Below are 21,374 nucleotides of genomic sequence, written 5' to 3'. Positions count from 1 at the left end.
TTGGGTGCTAGGTGGTAAGTGGAGGTTTAGGAAATTCATTTGGCTTCCTCTGGCTCTTCTAGGGCTATAAGGAAGCAACTCGAGCACATTGGAATATCTCTCTTGGATGCTGAGATCTGAGACAAAGCTTTCCCCATGGCTTCTTACCACATCCGCCAGTTCCAGGAGAGAGACTACAAAGAGGTCGTAGACTTGTTCTCCATGGGCATGGAGGAACACATCCCTGCCACCTTCCGCCACCTACTGAAACTGCCCCGAACCCTTCTACTCTTAACTGGGGTGCCTCTTACCATAGTCCTGGTGTCTGGCTCCTTGCTCCTGGCTGTTGTATGCATCATCATTCTGCTTCTATTTTTGTGGTTCCTTGCCGGCCAACCCTGGAAACATCATGTGTCCATGTGTTTGCAAACAGACATGGCTGACATCACCAAGTCCTACCTGAGTGTGTCTGGGGCGGGTTTCTGGGTGGCTGAGTCTGGGGGACAGGTAGTGGGTTCAGTGGCTGCTCGGCCAGTCAAGGATCCCCCACTAGGGAGGAAGCAGCTACAGCTCTTCCGCCTGTCTGTGTCCTCACAGCATCGAGGACAGGGGATAGCAAAAGCCCTGGTCAGAACTGTCCTCCAGTTTGCACGGGACCAGGGCTACAGTGATGTTGTCCTTGAGACCAGTGTCATACAGCAAGGTGCTGTGAGCCTCTATGAGTCTATGGGGTTCCAAAGGACAGGCTTATTCTTACTGGACGGCATTGTTGGAAGGGTTGTTGATTTTTTTGTATTTCGTTTCACGTACCCTCTCCCTTTTGCTCAGGAACCCAAACTTTGATCTTATTTCTTTCCACATCTGTCACACTCCATTTCACTGCACTGTAACAAGGAAACCCTGATATTTCAGTGAATAAATAATAAAGGCACGTATTTCAGGTTTTTTGGATTGCTGTCTGTTTGACAATGGGTGACATATTGAGGCATTCTATGACACCAAGGTATAAATCTGTTCCAGCTGTTTTACACACACCTGCATGTTTCTGGGGAAAGAGTACTGCTACTGTATCAGTGAGTCTGGCCTGGTGGAAACTGATAGCAGTCACTCCACAATTGTTTGAAGAACTTCATCAATACAACCAGGGAACATCTCTGTTCCTTTCTTTCTTGCAATTTTCACTCTTCCCATGGCTAGCCCCATTCATAGGGCTGAGGGTAATAATCTGTTTTTTTCTGCTAGCAATTTGCCTTCTCCAATTCCTCTAGGAACAGATTCAAGAGGTCTCCAGAGTGACAGATAACCCCTGCTTCTTCACCGATACCTCCTGCTGAGCACAAGTCCGATGACTCCTGACTCCCCCTCACTACATCAGCCCATGCCAACAGGAAACAGGCAGATTTGAACCTGTGCCCATATACCCAGAAAGGTCTGGATGTTTGGTTGGAACCATCCAGCTCACTCGTGCAGCTCCTGCACAGTCTGAGAAGCTCCAGTCCTGTCTTTCCAAACCCCATCCACTCAGAAAATCTCTGAACAAACAAAAGGCACCATAACGCCCATTTCTGCATCCTTCGTGGCTATGGCAATTCCTACCCTGAAGCCCAAGTCCCCATCTAAAGCATTCAGCTTTTGACCACACTTGGGCACACACCCAGCTTGTGGTGAACATGTCATCACCCTTCCCCTACAAGCTGTGTCATCTCCCTGCTTTAGTTGAGGTGAATGGCTTCTCTGGCCTCTGTCTCTGAGACTGGAGGATTCACTCGGGAGTTGCTCTGCTCAAATAAATATGTTGTTATACTTTTTCAGTTCAGCTTGATCTGGCTAAGCCTTAGTAACTTGCCTCCCAGGAACAGGTGCCTCTGTGTACAGTACACACAGGTCTCCTTGCTCTTTGCTGTATTGCTGAGAACCACAGTTGCCTCCACAGCACCAGTGCCCTCCTGTCTCTCATAACTCAGTCATTCAAGCCTGTGTCCCTGTCCATCTTAACTAGGCCACTATCCACAGCAAGTTTGTATTACATTGAACCCTGTATCAGTTGAATTCTTAATTATGGACCCCAAAGACAGCTCTGTGTGTCAGGAAGATGCTGGACTTGCCTCCTCAACTCTCTCTTTCTCTACTTACACCAGCTCTCCCCATGCAGCAAAGCCAGATCTAGGGAGTCACAGACTAGACATAAGGGAGGTTCCTTAACCCTGTACTTTGTAATGTATACACAATAGCGATGAAATAGCTCTTGTCTTCCATAATATGTATGGGATCTGGATGCTGGAGCCAGATGACATATACAAAGACTACCAACAGGACAAGGGAAATTGTCATTGTGAGAAGAGTAGGAGTCCAGGGAAGGAGGGAATGCCATGTGAAATACCAGTTCCTCAGTGATAGAGCTCTACTGAGCCAATGATTCTCATGTTATATGAGAATGAGAAACATGAAACCAACATCTTTTCCCCCAGAAATCACACCCATAGTCTATCTTGGTGTGTTCACTGAGAATACTTATGGGAACACCTGGTAGAGAACATGGTAACCAAAAGCCAGCTCTAGATGGATGATGACCAGAGTCTTTTGTATACCCTGCATCTAAGAGTCTTCACACCTGCAGTAACTTGTTAACTGCTTGTAGAAACTTCAGGAGGTCCAATGAATTTTGTTTTCTTGGGAGTTCCATGAGTCTCCCTTTATCTTTACAAGGGAATATTTCAGTCTGGAGGAAATAGCTATACAACATGATACCCCTTTCTGCACTAATTTTTTTCAGCTCACTCTCCCTTAATGTTGCTTGAGCCATGTGCAGGGTGATATAGATGCCAAGAGTACAGACTACAGCAGAAGACATTTATTGTCAGTAGTTTGACTGGTTGTGGGTCTTCACTGTAACTACTGACTACTATGGAAAATAGGTTTCTTTTCACTACCGTGGGTCACAGCCTCAGAAGTCTATACATATGAACAGTAATGTTTAGAAGGCATTTTTTTTGGTTTTTCGAGACAGGGTTTCTCTGTGTAGTTTTGTGCCTTTCCTGGAGCTCACTTGGTAGCCCAGGCTGGCCTCGAACTCACAGCGATCCGCCTGGCTCTGCCTCCCGAGTGCTGGGATTAAAGGCGTGAACCACCACCGCCCGGCTAGAAGGCAATTTAAAAGCAGACAACATCCATTTAACAACATCAATAAAATGACAGCCTCTGTCCTGGCGCTTATGACTGCTCCAGCAAAGGTTCCAGTCCACTTATACTGGCAAATATCAATTCTCTCTTGAGAAGTGTGTCTTAAATACAATCAGAAAACAGTTGGTTGCACCCATAACAACTATGACTCTTTCACGCTGTCTCAATTAGGATTACGATAGCCTTGACAAACCACTATTGTAGTAGGCTTTTTTTTTTTTTTTCTTTTTGGCCACCAACAAGCTCCAAAATCAAGACATGGAGACTTACTATTAGTTATGAATGCTCAGCCTTAGCTTAGGCTTGTTTCTTGCTAGCTCTTATAACTTAGTTTAGCCTGTTTCTCTTCATCTATGTTTTTCCTCAGGGCTTTTTACCTTTCCTTTATTCTGTATGTCCTCCTTTCACTGCTTCCTTTGTGTCTGACTGTCTGGCTGTCCAGCTGTCTGGCCCCAGGTGTCTCCCTCTCTTTCTCCCTCTCATTATCTCTCCTCTCCTTCCTCCAGCCTAGATTACTCCTATTTATTCTCTCTGCCTGCCAGCCCTGCCTCTCCCTCAACTGCCTAGCTATCGATCACTCAGTTTTTTATTAGACTTAACAGGTGCCTTAGGCAGGCAAGGTAAAACTGCAACACATGATTACATAATTAAAAAATGCAGCATAAACAAATGTAGCATGTCTTTACACCATTAAAGAAATACAACATAAACAAATGTAACACATTTTTACATTGTTAAAGTGATATTCTACAGCATAAACAAATGTAACATATTTTTGACTAGTTAAAGTAATATTCCACAACACACTATGACCAAAAGCAACTTGGGGAGAAAAGGATTTTTTGGCTGACATATCACTGTTCATTGAGGGAAGCCAAGGCAGGAATTCAAACCTAATGGTGGGAACCTGGAGGCAGGAGCTGATGCATAGGCCATAGAAGATTTCTGCTTACTGGTTTGTTCCTTATGGATTACCCAGCCTGCTTTCATATAGCATCTAGGACCACCGGCCCAGGAGTGGCCCCTACCACAATGGGTGTCTCTATTGGGTCCTGTAAGAAAGATTAGATTGTTTGGTCTCAATATGGATAGCTGTAGAGTCTGCAGCCAGTCTCAGAGTAATGGGTAAAACTGTCTGATATTCTGGATAGAAGTGTAGTATGATGGATCATCACATCTCGGAACTGTCCAAACAAATTACCAGTCCAAGGCTGATTATTGAGTAATGTTCTTAGATACAATGGCATCTTTCTGGACTGAGTAGAGTCGTTGCTGTGAGGCCCCAGCCTCCTTCTGGAGACTTCAGAGATTGCTATTGAAAAGACTTATAGTTCACTGTGGATAACTTGAACATTATTAATATCAAAATGGAAAGTTTGGGTTTAGGATGATTTGAGGAAGGATTTCCAGAGATCAAGAATAAGCATGGAAAGAAATAGAATCTTGAGAACAACGGTCCCTAGATTATTGGTTTTCTTCTTTCTCACACCAGTTGGCTCTTCTGATATGAGACAGAATCTCCTAATTTGTCTTTCAGCAATATGCTTGGGTTAGAGAAGGAGAGAGCCACATTCCAACTCCAAAGCCAACTTGATTTACAATTGAATTGGGACCACAACTATTCTAGAGCTAAAGAGATATTGATGTTATACAGTGAGATATTACCCTGTAGAATATATTGTTACCAATATGAGCTTCCTTTACACGGTAGACATCTGGGTGTCCAAGGCCTTATGATTTCTTGAAGATGGGTATTTCTATTATCCTTTAAAGACAAAAAAAAAAAACAAAAAAAAAACAGAACCCTACCCCGACCCTTGTTTGTTGAAGTTTTTTTTGTCACATTGGTGGATGAGCTATTACTTCTTATCAAGTGGTTTCACCTGTTCAAATCAAATTTTTGCTAATTTTGTTGGTATCCATAGCTCTTCTTGTTTTATAGAAACAAAAGCAAAACCCCTTCCCCAATATAGGACATATCTTGCTTTCCATTCTGAGGTCAGCATATCTTTGATGCAAACTGGTTGGTTTAGCTCAAGAGGTTTTTTTTTTTCTATTGTCCAATGTCTCTCCACTGCTGTTTTCCCTTTCTCATCAACATTGAGAAAATATGAGGTTAATAAAACATTATGTAATCTATTTCTAGGGGTCATTTTTACCTCTTTTTGTTTATTTAGCATATCCTTAAAGTTTGATTGGATCTTCCTATGATTGCGCAGCTTGTGGTACTGTGTGGCATGCATATAATATGTTTTATATTGTAATAAGAAAAAAAGTCTCATTTTATTTGAGACATATGCTGGAGCATTGTTAGTCTTAATTTGTGCAGGTATTCCTATGATGGCCATAACTTCTAATAGATGTATAATCACATTGTCAGCCTCTACAGAACTTGTAGTTCTGCCCATTGAAATCCCGAGTAGGTGTCAATGGTATGGTATACATATTTTAATTTTCCAAATTCTGCAAAATGAAACACATCCATCTATCACATTTCATTCTTTGTATACCTTTAGGATTGCTTCCTGCAGGTAATGGAGTTTGGTTATAGAAGGAACAAGTAGGACATTATTTTACAATTTCCTTGGCTTGTTACCAAGTGATGGAAAAGTCTTTTTTCAAACCTTTGCTATTTACATGGTATTTCTTATGAAATTCTGAAGCTTCTATTACATTACCTATTAATAATTGATCAATCTCATCATTACTTTGTGCTAGAGACCTGGCAAACCTGTATTTAGTTCTGATGTATGTTTTATATATATAGGATGTTCCCTATTTCTGATGATTTTCTGTAATTGTATAAATAGTGAAGTTAATTCTGTATTACCAGGAATAAATTCAGCCATTTCAATATGTAAAACAACTCTCTCTGCATATTGAGAGTCAGTAACTATATTGAGAGGTTCCATGAAGTCCATTAGACCATAAGAAAGGCATACAGTTCTGCCTTTTTTACAGAATTGTAGGGGCATTGCACCACTTTACTTAAGTCTCTTGATCTACATCCTATCTTTCCTGATTTATTTGCACCAGTATAGAATGTGGGGACTTCAGAGATTGTTTTTCCCATACAATATGAGGAAGGATCCATTCGGTTCTTTTTATGAATTCTATTCTCTTGTTTTTGGGATAACAACTGTTAATTTCTTCCAAAAAGTTACTGCAGGTTCTTTGCCAGTTTTTTTTTTTGTCTTTCCATAAAGAGGAAATTTCCTCATTAGTTAAAGGTATTATAATTTCTGCTGGGTCTGTTCCTGTCAATTGACAAAGTCTTAATTTTCATTTTAGAATCAAATCAGAGATCTTTTTTACATAAGTCTTTAACTTCTGGCTCAGTTTAAATGGTAGAAATATCCATTCCAATATGATATCTTCCCTCTACTCAAAATCCCTGTGGGAGAGTGTCTGGAGGGGAGTATGACCAGAATGCACTTAAGTTCTGGATTCACACCATCCACATGTGCCTCACATATTTCCTTTTCTACTGGAGCCAATTCCTTTTCAGCTTCAGCTGATATTCTCTTGGACTATTTAAATCCTTGTCCCCTTTTAGGGTATTGGCCAAATTTCCCAGTCCATCTTGTTATTCTGATGATGGTCTATAAGTTGGAAATGCTTCCTAACAATTTTTGAAAATCATTAGGAGTCCACAGTCAATCTCTCCTGAGTTGTACCTTTTGGGAACTAATTTTTTGTAAATCTATCTTATATCTTAAGTAATTCATAGAATTTCCTCTTTGTATTTTTTCTGGAGCAATTTGTAATCCCCAATGAGGCAAAACTGTCTTTAATTCTTCAAACATGCTTTCTAAGGTACTTAACTTTGGATCAGTTAGTAAGATACCATCCATATAATGGTAGATTATAGAATGTGGAAATTTGCACAAATTATTTCCAACATTTTTTGTACAAAATATTGGTACAGGGTAGGATTATTTAACATTCCCTGTGGGAGGACCTTCCATTGATGTCTCTTGACTGGCTGAGAATTACTCTAAGTAGGTACTGTGAAGGCAAATTTTTCTCTATCCTTTTCTTATAGACGTATGGTAATGAAACAGTCTCTTAAGTCAATAACTCTAATAGGCCATTCTTTGGTTAAAAGAGAGGGCAGGGCCATCCCATTCTGTAGGGAGCCCATAGGCTGAATTACTTTATTTATGGCTCTCTGATCTGTCAGCATTCTCCATTTAATAGATTCTTTTTAATAACAAGTACAGGAGAATTCCAAGGGCTGGTAGATTCTTTAATGTGTTGAGCTTTTAACTGCTCCTGAACCAGCTGTTTAAAACTTGTAGTTTCTCTTGTGTCATAGATCATTGTCCAACCCAGACAGGTTTATTAGCTAGCCATTTTAAAGGTAGGGCTGTTGGTAATTTTGAGAGTTCAATAGAAGTTGTGCTCTGCTTATGTACAGCCTGAATGGTTGGTGGCTATTTTTCATAGTATCTTATCATATTATTCCCAGAAACATGAATTGGTCTATATTCTACTCCTGAGATTGGAGGAATTTTAATCTGGCCATTCCATTGCTGTAACAGATCTCAGCCCCAAAGATTCACTGCTACATTTGCCACATATGGCTTCAGCCTACCTCTCTGTCCTTCTGGCCCTATGCATTCAGCCCATCTTGAACTTTGTTTTACCTGAGATAAGGTTCCAATCCATAAACATTGGGCATCTACCTCTTGAAGATGCCAATTTGAATGCCATGATTTTGGTGTAACTATAGTCACATTGGCAGCTGTGTCCACCAGTCCTTCTAGGAAATGTTGTTAATTTGCACTCTAAGGTTTGGTCTTTGTTCACTTATGGAAGTCTGCCAACATATTCATTTTATACATGGTGATTTTTTTTGAATTTTTGATCCATCTACCAAAGTTGTCCTATCATCCAGTGCAGTATTGTTCTTATATTAGGCACTGGGTTATTTAATTGTCCTGGAGAGGAATTTCCTCTATAGTAATTGGAAATGTTTGTACCATGTTCAATCTGGGAGCCCGAGAAATGCTCCCTGAGGCATTTCCCACTGGTAAAGGGTTGCCTTGTATGTCTCTTGTAGATGTGCATTCATTGGTCCAATGTCAGCCTTTGCCACATCTTCTGCATAATCCAGAAGGTTGGGGTCTCCTGTTTGGGTTATTTCTAGAAGCATTGCTTCTAGGAGGACTGTGTGTACAATTTCTTCTTATGTGACCTGGTGTACCACAGTAAAACATTTGGTACTTTGATGCCTCCTTCCACTTTTGAAATTCACCTCTCCTATCCAAGCCTCATTACCATAGTTAAGAAACTCAATACCATTTGTATGTTGAATCCATTCTTCTAAAGGTGTTGACCTGCCCTTTAAAGATATAAGTATTCTTTTTGCATTCTGTGTTAGCATTATCAAAAGCCAAATATTAAGTTAATACTTGTCTTAATTCTTGGTTTGATAGTATTTTGTTTATAGCCTTGGTAAGTCTTTGTAAAAAAAATCAGTTAATGGTTCTTTTGACCCATGGAAAACCTTTATGCATAGCTCAGTTGGTTTCCTTGGTTCTGGAATTTTCCCCAAGTATTGAAAGCTGCTGTACAACACAGGGATAATATATGACCATCAAAGGTAGCTTGTACATTTATATCATCAAAACAGCCCTCACCTAGAATTTGATCTTGGGAGATCTCAAAACCTCTAATTTTACCTTGCTGCTCAAGGGCCTTAGCTCCTTCTCTCAAACAGCTTTTCCATTGTAACTGCTGGCTATATTCTAACACAGCTGTGATTAATTGATTCCAGTCATCTGGTATAATTCTATTTCTAAAAGACCATGTATTTAACATGTTTCACATATATTGAATGTATACTACATGTAACTACAGCATCCTTAATGTGTTTTAAATCCCTCATATAAATAGGTTGCCAGATATATTCTATTATTCTTCAGCATGTGTGTCAACTGCTGGCTTTTCATGGATGGTGACAAGATAAGCCATTTCATAAGAGCCACCTGGCAGTGTTATTACTTGTGTGGCTTTGCCCTTCTGCCTATTAGTTTCTTTTTTCTTTTTCTTTTTTTTCTCTTTTCTTTTTTTGTTTTTTTGAGACAGGGTTTCTCTGTGTAGCTTTGTGCCTTTCCTGGAACTCACTCTGTAGACCAGGCTGGCCTCGAACTCACAGAGATCTGCCAGGCTCTGCCTCTAAAGTGCTGGGATTAAAGGCATGTGCCACCACTGCCTGGCTTATTTTCTTTATTATCCTTACTCAGAGAATCCTCCAGAGCTTGAAATCGATTAACTAGCACCTGTTGCAGCGTTTGAACCTCCTCTGTTGTAAAGGACTCTAGAGATTTTTATGGAATCATACATTTTTTAAAAATTTTCATCTAAAACATATGATTCCAAAGACTTTATTCTATCAATGAGCAAGTATCTTTCCTCCTTAGAAATTATCTGAATGGCATTAAGATTGCTCTGAAGGGTTATTGTTTTATTCATTAATTATTTGTATTTATTATCAATAGAATGAAATATGGCCATCCAGTTATTATTAACAGACTGAAGTTCTTGCGGTGAATTAAGAGATTCCAGAGACAGAATCTGTCTTTTTAAGTCCTCATTACCATTCTGCAAAGCCTGCATCTGTCCCATTAATGTCCCATTTTTGCTGTTATTATTAAGCCAATTTTTCAATGATATGAGATGAATCACTATGCTAATTGCTAGTATAGCAAACATTGTATAGGTGCCAGAAAGGTCATATATCTCCTGTAAAATTTCATTCATAATATAAACAAAAAAAGCTTTTAAATTCCTGAGTGGTGGATACTGTCTGCCATTTTTTGAGAAATAGCCAAAATTTGTAAAGAAAAACTTCATTCATTTGTTTATTTATTAGTCAGTTTAAGGTGTAAAATTATAGAGTAATTTTACCTCAGACGAAATCCTTGAGAGCTGGTCCTAACAGTCCTAGATATTCCAGATGTTCCAGTTCGCAAGATGGTTTTTGGGTGTAGTAGCGATGTTTGGCCAGCAGGTGTCGCAGGTGTAGAGTACAAGGCAGGTCTGGTGTGAGCTGACTCAGCTTCCTGAATGAGCTCTGTGAATCAAACACTAACCCAGGCAACCCCTGCCTGTGAGTACTGGGCAGAGCTGCTGGCATCACAACAAACGAAGCAATTCACCGAACAATGGCGGCAGCTGTGCATGGAATGGCGATGGCAGCAGCGGCAGTGGCGGCGGGGGAGCCAGGCTGCTGAGCAGGCACACTCTCGAGGGTGGTGGCCCAAGTTGTCCCAGAATTGGCAGCAGCTACACCAAACCGTTCTAAAAGTAAAGGAACACCCTGCTGGTAGTCTAACCAGGCAGGGGCTGTGACCCAATCTGGCCACTACAAGTACAGAACTAGAAAGGCACCTAGCGTGGGTACCTTTCAGACAAGGTGCTCTATCCGCCGCAGAATGCACATGCTTCTGGTAGTGCTTGCAAGAACCACTGCCATGTGAGCGGCCTTGCCTGGGCTTGATCCGCCTGGCTTACAGGCCCCATAGCCCAAGGTCATGAGTAAACAAAATGCCACTATAGACAGGTGACATATGTGCTGATCCCTCTAAATGGGAACAGCTCTGAGGCTGGATGAAACATGATAAATCTTGTTGGCTACAGAGTCCTTATGACTTATTATTACATGCCATTCTTTCATATGGCATGGACAGAGATTTGGTTTTACAGTCCTAACAGACTTATAAAGTTGACAGATGTTTTTTACCTCCTCAAACATAGAACAAAAAATTATCTATAGGTGACTTGTGCACACCACACATTCTATACTTGTGTTAATATGTATATTAAGTTACCTTTAAAAGTTTGTGTGTTTTCAGAAGGACCAGATATCAATAAAGACAAGTATCCAAGGTGATCCAGCCTCTCAGATTGCCTCTGTTGCAGTTTCCTTGAAATTCTGCATTCAGAACTACTTCAAAGCTGCTAGCTGAGATGGTCCAGCCTCACACACTCCTCGAGCCAGGACTTGAGAAAAGCCCTGCACTTTCCCATTACACAGAGCCTGGAAACACCTAGTTCTCCCAGGACTTGACCATTTTCCCAATTTTCTCAGGGTCCCTTAAAGATGCCATCACCTCCAGACATCAGGAAGCAGTCTAGAGAACATATGCCCACAATCTCAAAAGTGGGGTATGTAATTTTTGGTCATTTGGAGGGTTATGGATGTTTGTCATTGATTAGGAGGCTTGGTTACAAATTATTGTTGGTGATGGCCAGGAAAAATGCTGACCAAAGAAGATTAGATTCAGGGATCTCCTTCTGAAGGGAAAAGGGGGGAATATAATAGAAAAACAATGGGATAAAAGGGTGAATTGTTGAATCTCCTTTACAACAAGCACTAGTCTCAAATATTTACATTGATATGGATTTTTGTATATTAATACAAACTTGAGGTTATTTTTGTTATACTGTATATATTTTTCTAGTCTTGTTTAAGGCATTGTACCTATACACCTCATTTAAAAAATGTAAGGTAAAGTTTTAGTCCATGAAAGCTATTTATGATAATAAAAAAGACAGGTTAGTAGTTAGTCATCAATAACAATCAAACTTATAGTCACATTAGGTATGTTTTCAGTGTCAAACAGAGATATATTTTAAATAGATAGATGGTCTTCTAGCACTTCAAAGATTACAGAATATGGCATTTAAAATGTTTTAGTAACTTAAGGATTTCATGACAGTGAGACACATCTGCTTCTGGCAGCACCAATTTACTTCGAAGAAGGATGATGGGCATCAAAGAACCTCCATATGGAGTTTGCTCTCAATATTGCTAAGGTAGATACTGGACAAGGAAATTCCCTTGCCTCGACTGCTGACAGTATGCTGTGCAAACTGGACAAACAAGACACAAAAGAAAGTGACTGCCAAGACAAAGTAGGACAGTCCTTCAAGATTCCTGCTTCACAGAAAATTCTGTCAGATATTCAAGGCCCGTAAGCTGAAGATGGATGCCTCAACATTGCAGAGGAACCTTGGGTGACTGTCCAGGCCGCAAGCTATCTTTGTCATTTCTGTAGTTTTGGAAGTTGTTTGCTCTACAGTTCCTGTTTATTCAGGCAATATTATATCCTTCTCAGGTCTTTGATGGGGTTAAACTAGATATTTATATTTTTATAGTTTTTCTTGTTACCAAATTCATAAAACGGTGGGTAGTGGTTTCTCACTTCTTTAAACCAAGCACTCAGGAGGCAGAGGCAGGCAAATCTCTGGATTTGAAGCCAGCCTGGTCTACAGAGTGAGTTCCAGAATGGCCAGGGCTACACAGAGAAACCCTGTCTCTAAACACCCCTTCCAAAAAGAAATAAATAAACCAACCAATCTAAGTTTAAAAAGAAACTTAGATAAGAGATGTAAAGTGTGTAAGGTTGAGAAACATAGAAGCTTAAATTGCTTATCTAAGAAGATGTCTTAAGGTCTAAAAAGATATTATTAGGGTAGTAATACAAGTTATGATAAAAATGGTTTAGGTATAAAACTTTGGACTCATCAAGATAAGATACATAACAATTCCTCCAAATTTTAGAAATAGAACTTTTTCTTTTTATTTAGACAAAAATAGGGAAATGTTGTGGGATATTTTTACATTGTGTGAAAATGTATTGCTATGACTGGTGTAATAAAAAGCTAAGTGGCCAATAGCTAGGCAGCAGGTATAGGCAGGATTTCTGGGGAGAGTAAAGAAGAGGAGAAATACACAGGAGATGCCAAGAGACATGGAAGAAGCAGAATGGGTGGTACATGACAGAACATAGATTAATAGGAATGGGTTGATGTAATTTATAAGAACTAGTTAAAAACAAGCCTAAGCTAAGGCCAAGCTTTCATAAGTAACAATAAGTCTCCATGTCATTATTTCGAAGCTGGCTGTTGGGACAGAAAAAGATTCATTACAATCAAGTATATCTTTTTTGGAATGCTGATAATAGGATTATTGGTAACAACAAACCTCCTGCAGTCTGCATAGCAGTTTGGCTCTGGAAATAAAATCTAAAAGGGGGGTTAGGGTTAGGTGGGAAAACCAGACTAAGGACATTGGGAAGAAGAAGAGCAGCTCAGTGGAGTTACCACAAGACACAGAGAGGAGATAGGAGGTGCAAGATGAAAGAGAAATAATGCCATGTGGCAGAATGTAGATTAATATAAATGGGTTAATTTAAGTTGTAGAGCTAGTTAGTAATAAGCCTGAGTTATCAGATGAGCATTTATAATTGATAATAAGTGGCTGGTAAAATATAGCTAATTGTGGTCTCAACAAAACTCATTACAAATAACATGCAAAGTGGAGCATGTAAATCCACTCAGGGCATAGCAAAGCACTCACATAAAAATAACCTAAGGGTTTGTTTAAAGTTTTATTTATTTATTATGTATACAGGGTTTTGCCTGCATGAATGCCTACAGGCCAGAAGAACACACCAGATCTCATTACATATGGTTGTGAGCCACCATGTGGTTACTGGGAATTAAACTCAGGACCTCTGGAAGAGCAGCCAGTGTCTTTAACTGCTGATCTATCTTTCCAGCCCTAAGGATTTTTTTTAAAAGATAGACTACTGTCATTGCTATTTGGTTGCCTGCTAAAAGTAGGTGGTAAGCCACTACTGCTTTGTATACTGCATGCTTTTGTTACAACACATGGGGAAATCAGTCTGGGACTAAGTTGAAAAGGCCAGCCTGGTCTACAGAGCAAATTTCGGGACAGCCAAGCTGAGGCAGTGAAGGAAACCATGGAAATTTGGTGAAGATGTAATTGAACAAGAGGGTCATGTTCTAGCTCTAGCAAGCAGCAGAACTTGGCATCTTTGACCATGTGGTTTTGGCTTTCTAGTCAAGGACAGAAGAAAGGGGTTATGGAATCTCCCTCTGCAACTAAGGAAGGTGTCTAAATCTACACGTTCCTTTCCAGAAAAATCAAAACTGAGAAAGTGAAATTCTGAGATAGCTTTACCTACTGTCACATTATACAGATGTCATGAACTCAGGCTCCAGTTGGGTCTAAGGCTGTCAGAGTGTCGAGCAGACATATATAACTGCATTGTAAGCACCTACATTCTGATGGCACCCCACCCACCCCAAGACACTTGGCATTGCCATAATGAGGAAAGAAAAGAAAAACACCATACAAAGAGGGGGGCAGATATGGTGTGTGAATTCTGAGAAAATCTCTACCCATTCCCAGAGAAAAGATGGATTTCCATCTCTTCACTAATCTCTATCCCTCCCCTTCAATTTTATTTTATACTCTCAACTGCAGCTTCCCAAAAGGTGGAGAAGTAGATTTGGGAATTTATCTCCCAGTTCTGCTCTTGGCCAAGAATGAAAGTCACCTTTGATTCCCAATCAACACTCAGCTGTAACTAGAGTTTTCCTGCCTTGCCCACAGTCGGGACAAATCTCTGCCACCCACCAGCCCCACAGCCACTCAGACACAAACAAGTAAACACAGAGACTTATATTGCTTACAAACTGTATGGCAGTGGCAGGCTTCTTGCTAACTGTTCTTATAGCTTAAATTAATCCATTTCTATAAATCTATACCTTGCCACGTGGCTCGTGGCTTACCGGCATCTTCACATGCTGTTTGTCATGGCGGCAACGGCTGGCAGTGACTTCTTCTGCCTTCCTGTTCTTTCTTTTCTCCTCTCTGTTAGTCCTGCCTATACTTCCTGCCTAGCCACTGGCCAATCAGTGTTTTATTTATTGACCAATCAAAGCAATTTGAGATACAGACCATCCCACAGCACTCAGCCTTTTTATTGGTCCCACAATTTCAAGGTGGAAAAAGAATAAATTTTTGAATCAGAACCAGCAAACAAATTTAATAGGTTCAGCCTTTTAGTCCCATAGCCCTGGAAGATTCAACAAAGCAAATGAACCCAGAAATTTAGCACAGACAAACCAGCAACTTCACTAGACATGTGGAATCTGGCTAGAGTTATCTGGATCCTTCACAACCTGAAACTATGAACTGTGAACTTCCCCACTCAGCGGGGGTGAGGGGACTCTGCTCCCAGCAGTAAGAAAGCAGGACCTTACACTCTCTCTGCTATGCTTGAATACTCCAAACTCCCCAAGGGTGGTTGTTTAGGGCCTCTGTTCTCCCCAATGCACACCTGACTTCAACTCTAGATCATTAGAAATCAGGCCAGAAAGAATTTATCAGTTCCCAGAAGCTATCCAGCCAGCTTCTTCCAGATGGATTCTGCCCCAATCCTGGATAGAGTTTATCTGGAGGCTTCCTCTCTAGAAACTGAGACCAAGGGCCAACCTGAAAGGACCGAGGCAGGACAGGCACTAAAGCCCATCCTCATCCCACATCACTGTGAATGTTCTCTCCTCCACCGACCTGTGCACAAAGACACAGGTGTGTCAATAAATTCCAGGAACATTGTGTGAGTTGTCTCAATCAACCCAAGACTCACTGCAGTCAATTCCTCACCAGATGCATGAGTCCCCAAAGAAGCTGGTTGGTTGCACAGGAGAGATGTGTACCCCAAAGCCAATAGTAATACTCACCAGAGACCCAACACATCTTGAACAAAGATCACCATAACCTTGTACTGCTGTGCCCAGTTCACTGTGGGAGTGGAGCTGTTCTGGATGCTGATCCTTGATCCCTCTCAAAGTCCATCTTCGTTGCCAGGAAAGATTATATAAGAATGTTCTGTACCCTCCTCCTTTATTTCCACCAGCCATTGGAAAGGGGACACTGTGTGCCGTAACACACACACACCGTTCCAATGCCCAGTGCGTCCCCACTGAACCTGACTTGTATTTGGAGAATAGGCCTCTGCTTGTCCTCCTAACACCATGAAAGAGAGGGAGGGGCCCCCTAGTTTAGTCCTCCCCCAGCTTCCTGCTGTGGACACTGCTGTAAGTTTGAACTTGGAACAGGGTGGTCACATGGTAGAGAGAGGAAGGGGCCTGAGGAAGGGATGCTAGGGCTCATGGGTGGGATGTTTAGTGCAGGCAAGAAGGAGAGACAGAGGTCTCTGTTACCTCTAGCTCCAGGCCCTGTCAGAGCATCACAATCTATCAGGGAGTTAACTGTGGAAGTCAAGATAAAATTGGACTCCTATTAACTGTCCATCCCATAATCAGCTGAACAGGATAGGTAGGGGTCAGGTTCCTCAACACCCAAACTCTGGATCCTTATCATCCTGCATACTTACTTTAAAAAATATATTATTGCTGGACGGTGGTGGCACCCTTGGGAGGCAGAGCCAGGTGGTTTTCTGTGAGTTCGAGCCCAGCCTGGAGCAAGATTCAGGACAGGCACCAAAACTACACAGAGAAACCCTTTCTTGAAAAAAAAAAACCCCATTATTTTTATGTGTCTGGGTGCTTTGCCTGCGTGTATGTCTGCACACCACGTGAATACATGTGCACAGAGGCAAGAGGAGACAGCACTCAACCACTGAGCCATTTTTTCAGCCCCAAACCTACTTTGATACAGTGTATTTCTCTATTGTAGTACTCTGAGGACTTCTGGACACCCTCACGGTAGCTAGAGTCCATCCAGGAGTCAGCCCCTCACACCTGTGTACACAGAGGTCCTCATCCCTATCTGGGTGTTTGTATCCTGTGATGCATCATATTCTCTCCTTCTTTGGGGTTCCAGTATATTCACCTCATGGTGGCCTTACATGTACATCTCTGTGTAGGTTTCTTGGGTTCCCAGTGGTCCTTTATATCTTGGGGTGCTTATGTTATTGGACAAGTGGTGATCTGCACTCTGTAAAGGTACGAACAACCTTGAATTGTGATGGTAGGTCTCTTGGGACCTTGGTGGGTCCACCCCTTCTCCATTAGACTGTTTTTGTCCTTGCCCTCCTTGAGGAGCTCCATCCATATGGAGCATGCACACTCTTGCCACCATAAACTTCTCTGCCTACGAGTCACCAGGAATGATGTTGCCAGAGGCCATCAATATCTTTGGAGTACCAGCTACCTGGGATCACAATGGGTTGAATCTCCATCAACCTGGTGTCCCTAGGATTGAACCTTTTTAAGATGACGAGGGCACCGGGAGGTGATGGCACACACCTTTAATCCCAGCACTCGGGAGGCAGAGCCAGGTCGATTTCTGTGAGTTCCAGGCCAGCCTGGTCTACAGAGCGAGATCCAGGACGGGCACCAAAACTACATAGAGAAACCCTGTCTTGAAAAACAAAACAAAACAAACAAACAAACAAACAAAAACCCCAAACAAAACAAAAAAGGACAAGGAGCTGGCCCTTAATGGCAAATACATACTTCCTGTCCTCAGAAAATACAAGTGAACTTGAACATCACTGACCCTGGGATGCTGAGTCAGAGGGAAGCTGTGTCAGCAGAGTGTTGGAAGGGAGCTCCCCCTCACTCAGAACAGCAGGAAGGTGCATAGTCCAACCCACTTTCAAGTCAGCGGGGCAGCAGACTGCTGGGTGCTGAGAACCCCAGTGAATGAGGTTCACACAGAGACACAGGGGTAGGGGAAGCCCACCAGCTCCCGCCCTGTAACTTGACCTGCTTTTCTGGCTGTTTTTTTTTCCCTAGTGAGTTTAAATTTCCTTTAAGACAAAACAAAAGTTCATCAAATGTGATGGTTTGAAAGAAATGGTCCCCAGTTGGTGGACCTTTTTTTTTTTTTTTAATTCTCACATGAAACATCTGAAACTATTAACCTGTACACAATCTCTACCAAGTCCACATTTTAAACTATGCTGTATGTGTGCCGTCAGGGGTGGGGATGTTGTGTAATGCTCCAACTCTGAGCAACCTCGAGAGTTCATGCTGATACCCTTTGTCCAGGTCTGCCATTGGCTGGGCCTAAAACCATGGGTGACTGAGTGAGGGCCTTTTACTGAGAAAGGAGGCAGAAGGTCAGTGAGGAGCACCAAGGCGAGCAGGCTAGGCTCAGCGGGAGACACTCAGTAATGGTGCTCTCGTGCCTGAGCCAATAGACCTGGATTCTTGCTTGTGACTAGCGAGGTCAAAATGAGTGGTTCAGTCTCCAGTTTCCTCCTAGCAGGTGATACAGAGACCAAGGTGAGCATCGGAGAGGGCCACGTGTGGCAGGACAAAGGCCGTGGGCTGAAAGGGACAGGGAGATGAGTGGCAGCCTCCCATGGGGGTGAGGAACCCTGGACCACCCTAGATTCACCCTCTCCTTCCAGGATGATTCTGTGGGGATCACAAAATTGGCTGGACTTTGGCTCCCTGCCTTACCACAACCCAGCGTCTTCACCTAGGGTTTATGATTATCAAACATCTGGGTGCCAACAATGAGACCTCTATCCAAGTAAGCCCAGGGTGAGTTACACTGTCCCAGGTGTGTCTCGGGCTTGAGAGAGGACCAAGTATCCCAGGTGAGAGATGGTGTAACAAGAAGAAAAAGGGAAGAGAGATGGTAAGAGGACCAAGCAGATGACATGACAGGCTGTCAGTCTTCTCTCAGGATCAGGCCTCAATTTCAGTTTCCTGAGACCTGAGCAAGCAGTTTCTGGGAGGGCCATGAACAAAAGACATAGTCGTTGCAGTAGCTCCCTTTCTGCACGTACTCTGACTGCTCAAGGTTCAGCCAGTTGTTTACTGTCTGGGACCCCTCACCAGCTTAGAGCTATGTGCATGGGTCAATGTGAACGTGTGAGGCCAGCCAGCCTCCATGGCAGCTCAAGGACAAATCCTGGGAATTGTCCAGGCCTACCCAAAAACTTTAACTGTAACCCGCAACCAGTAAATTCAAAGGTTCCATACCCTCACCCAATCATGATGCAAAAGCTTGTACCACTCTGCTTGTGGTTTTTCCCTTTAAAAACCCCTCACCCTGAGAGCTGAGGGCCGTCCTCCTCCACCTGCTGTGTTGAGTATTGGACATGGACCAAACCCGGGCTTGCTTGTTATCAATAAACCCCTTTGTGCTTTGCATCGAATATCGGCTCTGTGGTGGTCTTGCTTGGGGTTCTCACGACATGGCCACAACAATGGCAGCCTTCCTCAAGGGTAAGGAGCATCCCAGGGCTTGCTTCTGCTCTATGCTATTCCTCTGGGGATCCCAAAGTGAATGGACAGGGCTCTCTCCTCTGTCCTATTCCAGCTCTTGGCCTCTGGTTTATGATTATCCAGGAGCCAGCCAGCTGGGCACCAGTCCAGCTCTGTTTTTAGATATGAGACAGGCCCTGGCAGGTTCCGGATGCCAGCCTAGAAGCTCAGCTGTGGTAGCATGTAAGAGGGGCAGATAGACAAGGTTGGTGTCTCTCTGGGTCTAGAGTCTCACAGCCTTCCTGGGTGTTCAAGGGTAGCATGCTCTGGGGCTTCACCTTTGCTTCTTAGTAGATTAGATCTTTCTAACTAGGGGACTATTTGCGGAAACTTGATATTGGGAACACGGGATTCTGACATTTACAAATCCTGACGAGGAAACACAGCTGGGGGATTGGAAAGCCTGTACCTGGGTAAGGAGAGAGGTGGAAATGGGACATGCCTGTGCTCTATCAATCTTGCTGTACTAAATCCTCAAAATTACCCCGGAAACCAGGTGTTATTTCAAGCTGATCTGTATAGATGCACACACACAGGCTCAGAGTGGTGGATATGTCTCAGCTCACAGGACCGGCAGGGGGGAGCCAGGGATATAATGCTCTGGAGGCCAACACTGTCTCCTAGGGTTGTTGTTCGGCTCCCTCCTGGGTGACAGCAGAAATGTGCACCTGTGAGTCTGGAGCCTGGGAGCTAGGTGGTAAGTGGGGGTTTAGGAAACTCATTTGGTTTCCTCTGGCTCTTCTAGGGCTATAAGGAAGCAACTCAAGCAGATTGGAATGTCTCTCCTGGATGCTGAGATTTGAGACCCAGAAGTCTTCCCCATGGCTTCTTACCACATCCGCACGTACCAGGAGAGGGACCGAAAAAGGGTCCTGGAATTGTTCTCCAGGGGCATGGAGGAGCATGCCCCTGCCACCTTCCGCCACCTGCTAAAACTGCCCCGAACCCTCCTGCTCTTAATTGGGGTGCCTCTTGCCACATTCCTGGTGTCTGGCTCCTGGCTCCTGGCTGTTGTATGCATTGTCTTTCTGCTTCTATTCTTGCGGTTCCTTGCAGGCCAACCCTGGAAGAATTATGTGTCCATGTGTTTGCACACAGACATGGTTGATATCACCAAGTCCTACTTGAATGTTTCTGGGGCGGGTTTCTGGGTAGCTGAGTCTGGGGGACAGGTAGTGGGGTCAGTGGCTGCTCAGCCGGTCAAGGATCCCCCGTCAGGGAGGAAGCAGCTGCAGCTCTTTCGCCTGTCTGTGTCCTCACAGCATCGAGGACAGGGGATAGCGAGAGCCCTGGTCAGAACTGTCCTCCAGTTTGCACGGGACCAGGGCTACAATGACGTTGTCCTTGCGACTGGCCTTTTGCAGCAAGGTGCTGTGAGCCTCTACTACAGCATGGGCTTCCAGAAGACAGGTGAATCCTTCATGGACCTCCTCACATGGCTTGTGGATGTCTCTCTAATTCACTTCACATACCCACTCCCTTCTGCTCAGGAACATGAGCTGTGATCTTCCTCTGTGTGTCTGTCAGCCTCCAGCTCACTGTGATGTGGAAAAAGTAACCCTGATGATATTGTAGCAGACAAATCATAAAATTGCCTTTGTCATTTTCGTTGTATTCCTTTCTGCCTGATGGGAGGTGAAGAACTAGGGCAATGACGTCCTCTGTTTCTTTTGAAGTCATTTCCTAAAGTAGGGGAGCAGGGGCCAGTGTCGCAGTGGAGTAGTCTACACAGCCTGATTGGCATGTGTGGTCCCCACTGGCCCAGGCTCGCCTCAGTCTATGGACCGGCGTGAGTCTCCGCAGGTCGTGTGTGGAGTGTGTTTGTGGATTCTGAAAGAAGAAGTGGGGCTGGAGAGTAATTTCACTCCCACCACTTCTTGCCACTGAGGCTGGGCCCATCGTGCATCCAAGGACTGGGGCCCCAAGAAACGTAGGTGCTGACAGAATGATAAACGGCGTTGCAGATGGCGCGCGTGCAGTCCTGGCTGTGCAGGCCTTCAATCTAACCAGGAAGCTGTTACGTGTAACAAGCATGCCGCTCTCCGGAACAGTTCTCCCTTAAGGCACTGTTAATGCCTACTACTTCAACTTCGCTCCACTCTGTTTCCCATGTCCTACAATAAAAATATTCAGTATCTGCA

The 21,374-nt window shown here is 43.1% G+C and overlaps 2 protein-coding genes across 2 annotated transcripts in view; both read left to right on the top strand.

Annotated features, from left to right (window-relative positions):
- LOC102910980 (N-acetyltransferase 8-like) overlaps nt 1-21,374 on the top strand; it is a 26,971-nt gene extending 5,597 nt beyond the window's left edge. The window contains exons 2-3 of the mRNA XM_076567069.1: nt 63-18,240; nt 19,979-21,374. Coding sequence (XP_076423184.1) covers nt 136-822 — 687 coding nt within the window. The 5' untranslated portion in view covers nt 63-135 and the 3' untranslated portion in view covers nt 823-18,240; nt 19,979-21,374. The remainder of the gene's footprint in view (nt 1-62; nt 18,241-19,978) is intronic.
- Nucleotides 20,055-21,374, top strand: LOC102910236 (N-acetyltransferase 8-like). Its single transcript, XM_076567071.1, has one exon. The coding sequence runs from the start codon at nt 20,055-20,057 to the stop codon at nt 20,736-20,738; it is 684 nt and encodes a 227-aa protein (XP_076423186.1). The 3' UTR covers nt 20,739-21,374.

Source organism: Peromyscus maniculatus, chromosome 3 (assembly GCF_049852395.1).
Source record: "Peromyscus maniculatus bairdii isolate BWxNUB_F1_BW_parent chromosome 3, HU_Pman_BW_mat_3.1, whole genome shotgun sequence".
Classification (NCBI taxonomy): Eukaryota; Metazoa; Chordata; class Mammalia; order Rodentia; family Cricetidae; genus Peromyscus; species Peromyscus maniculatus.
This window is presented reverse-complemented; position numbering and strand designations above follow the sequence as displayed.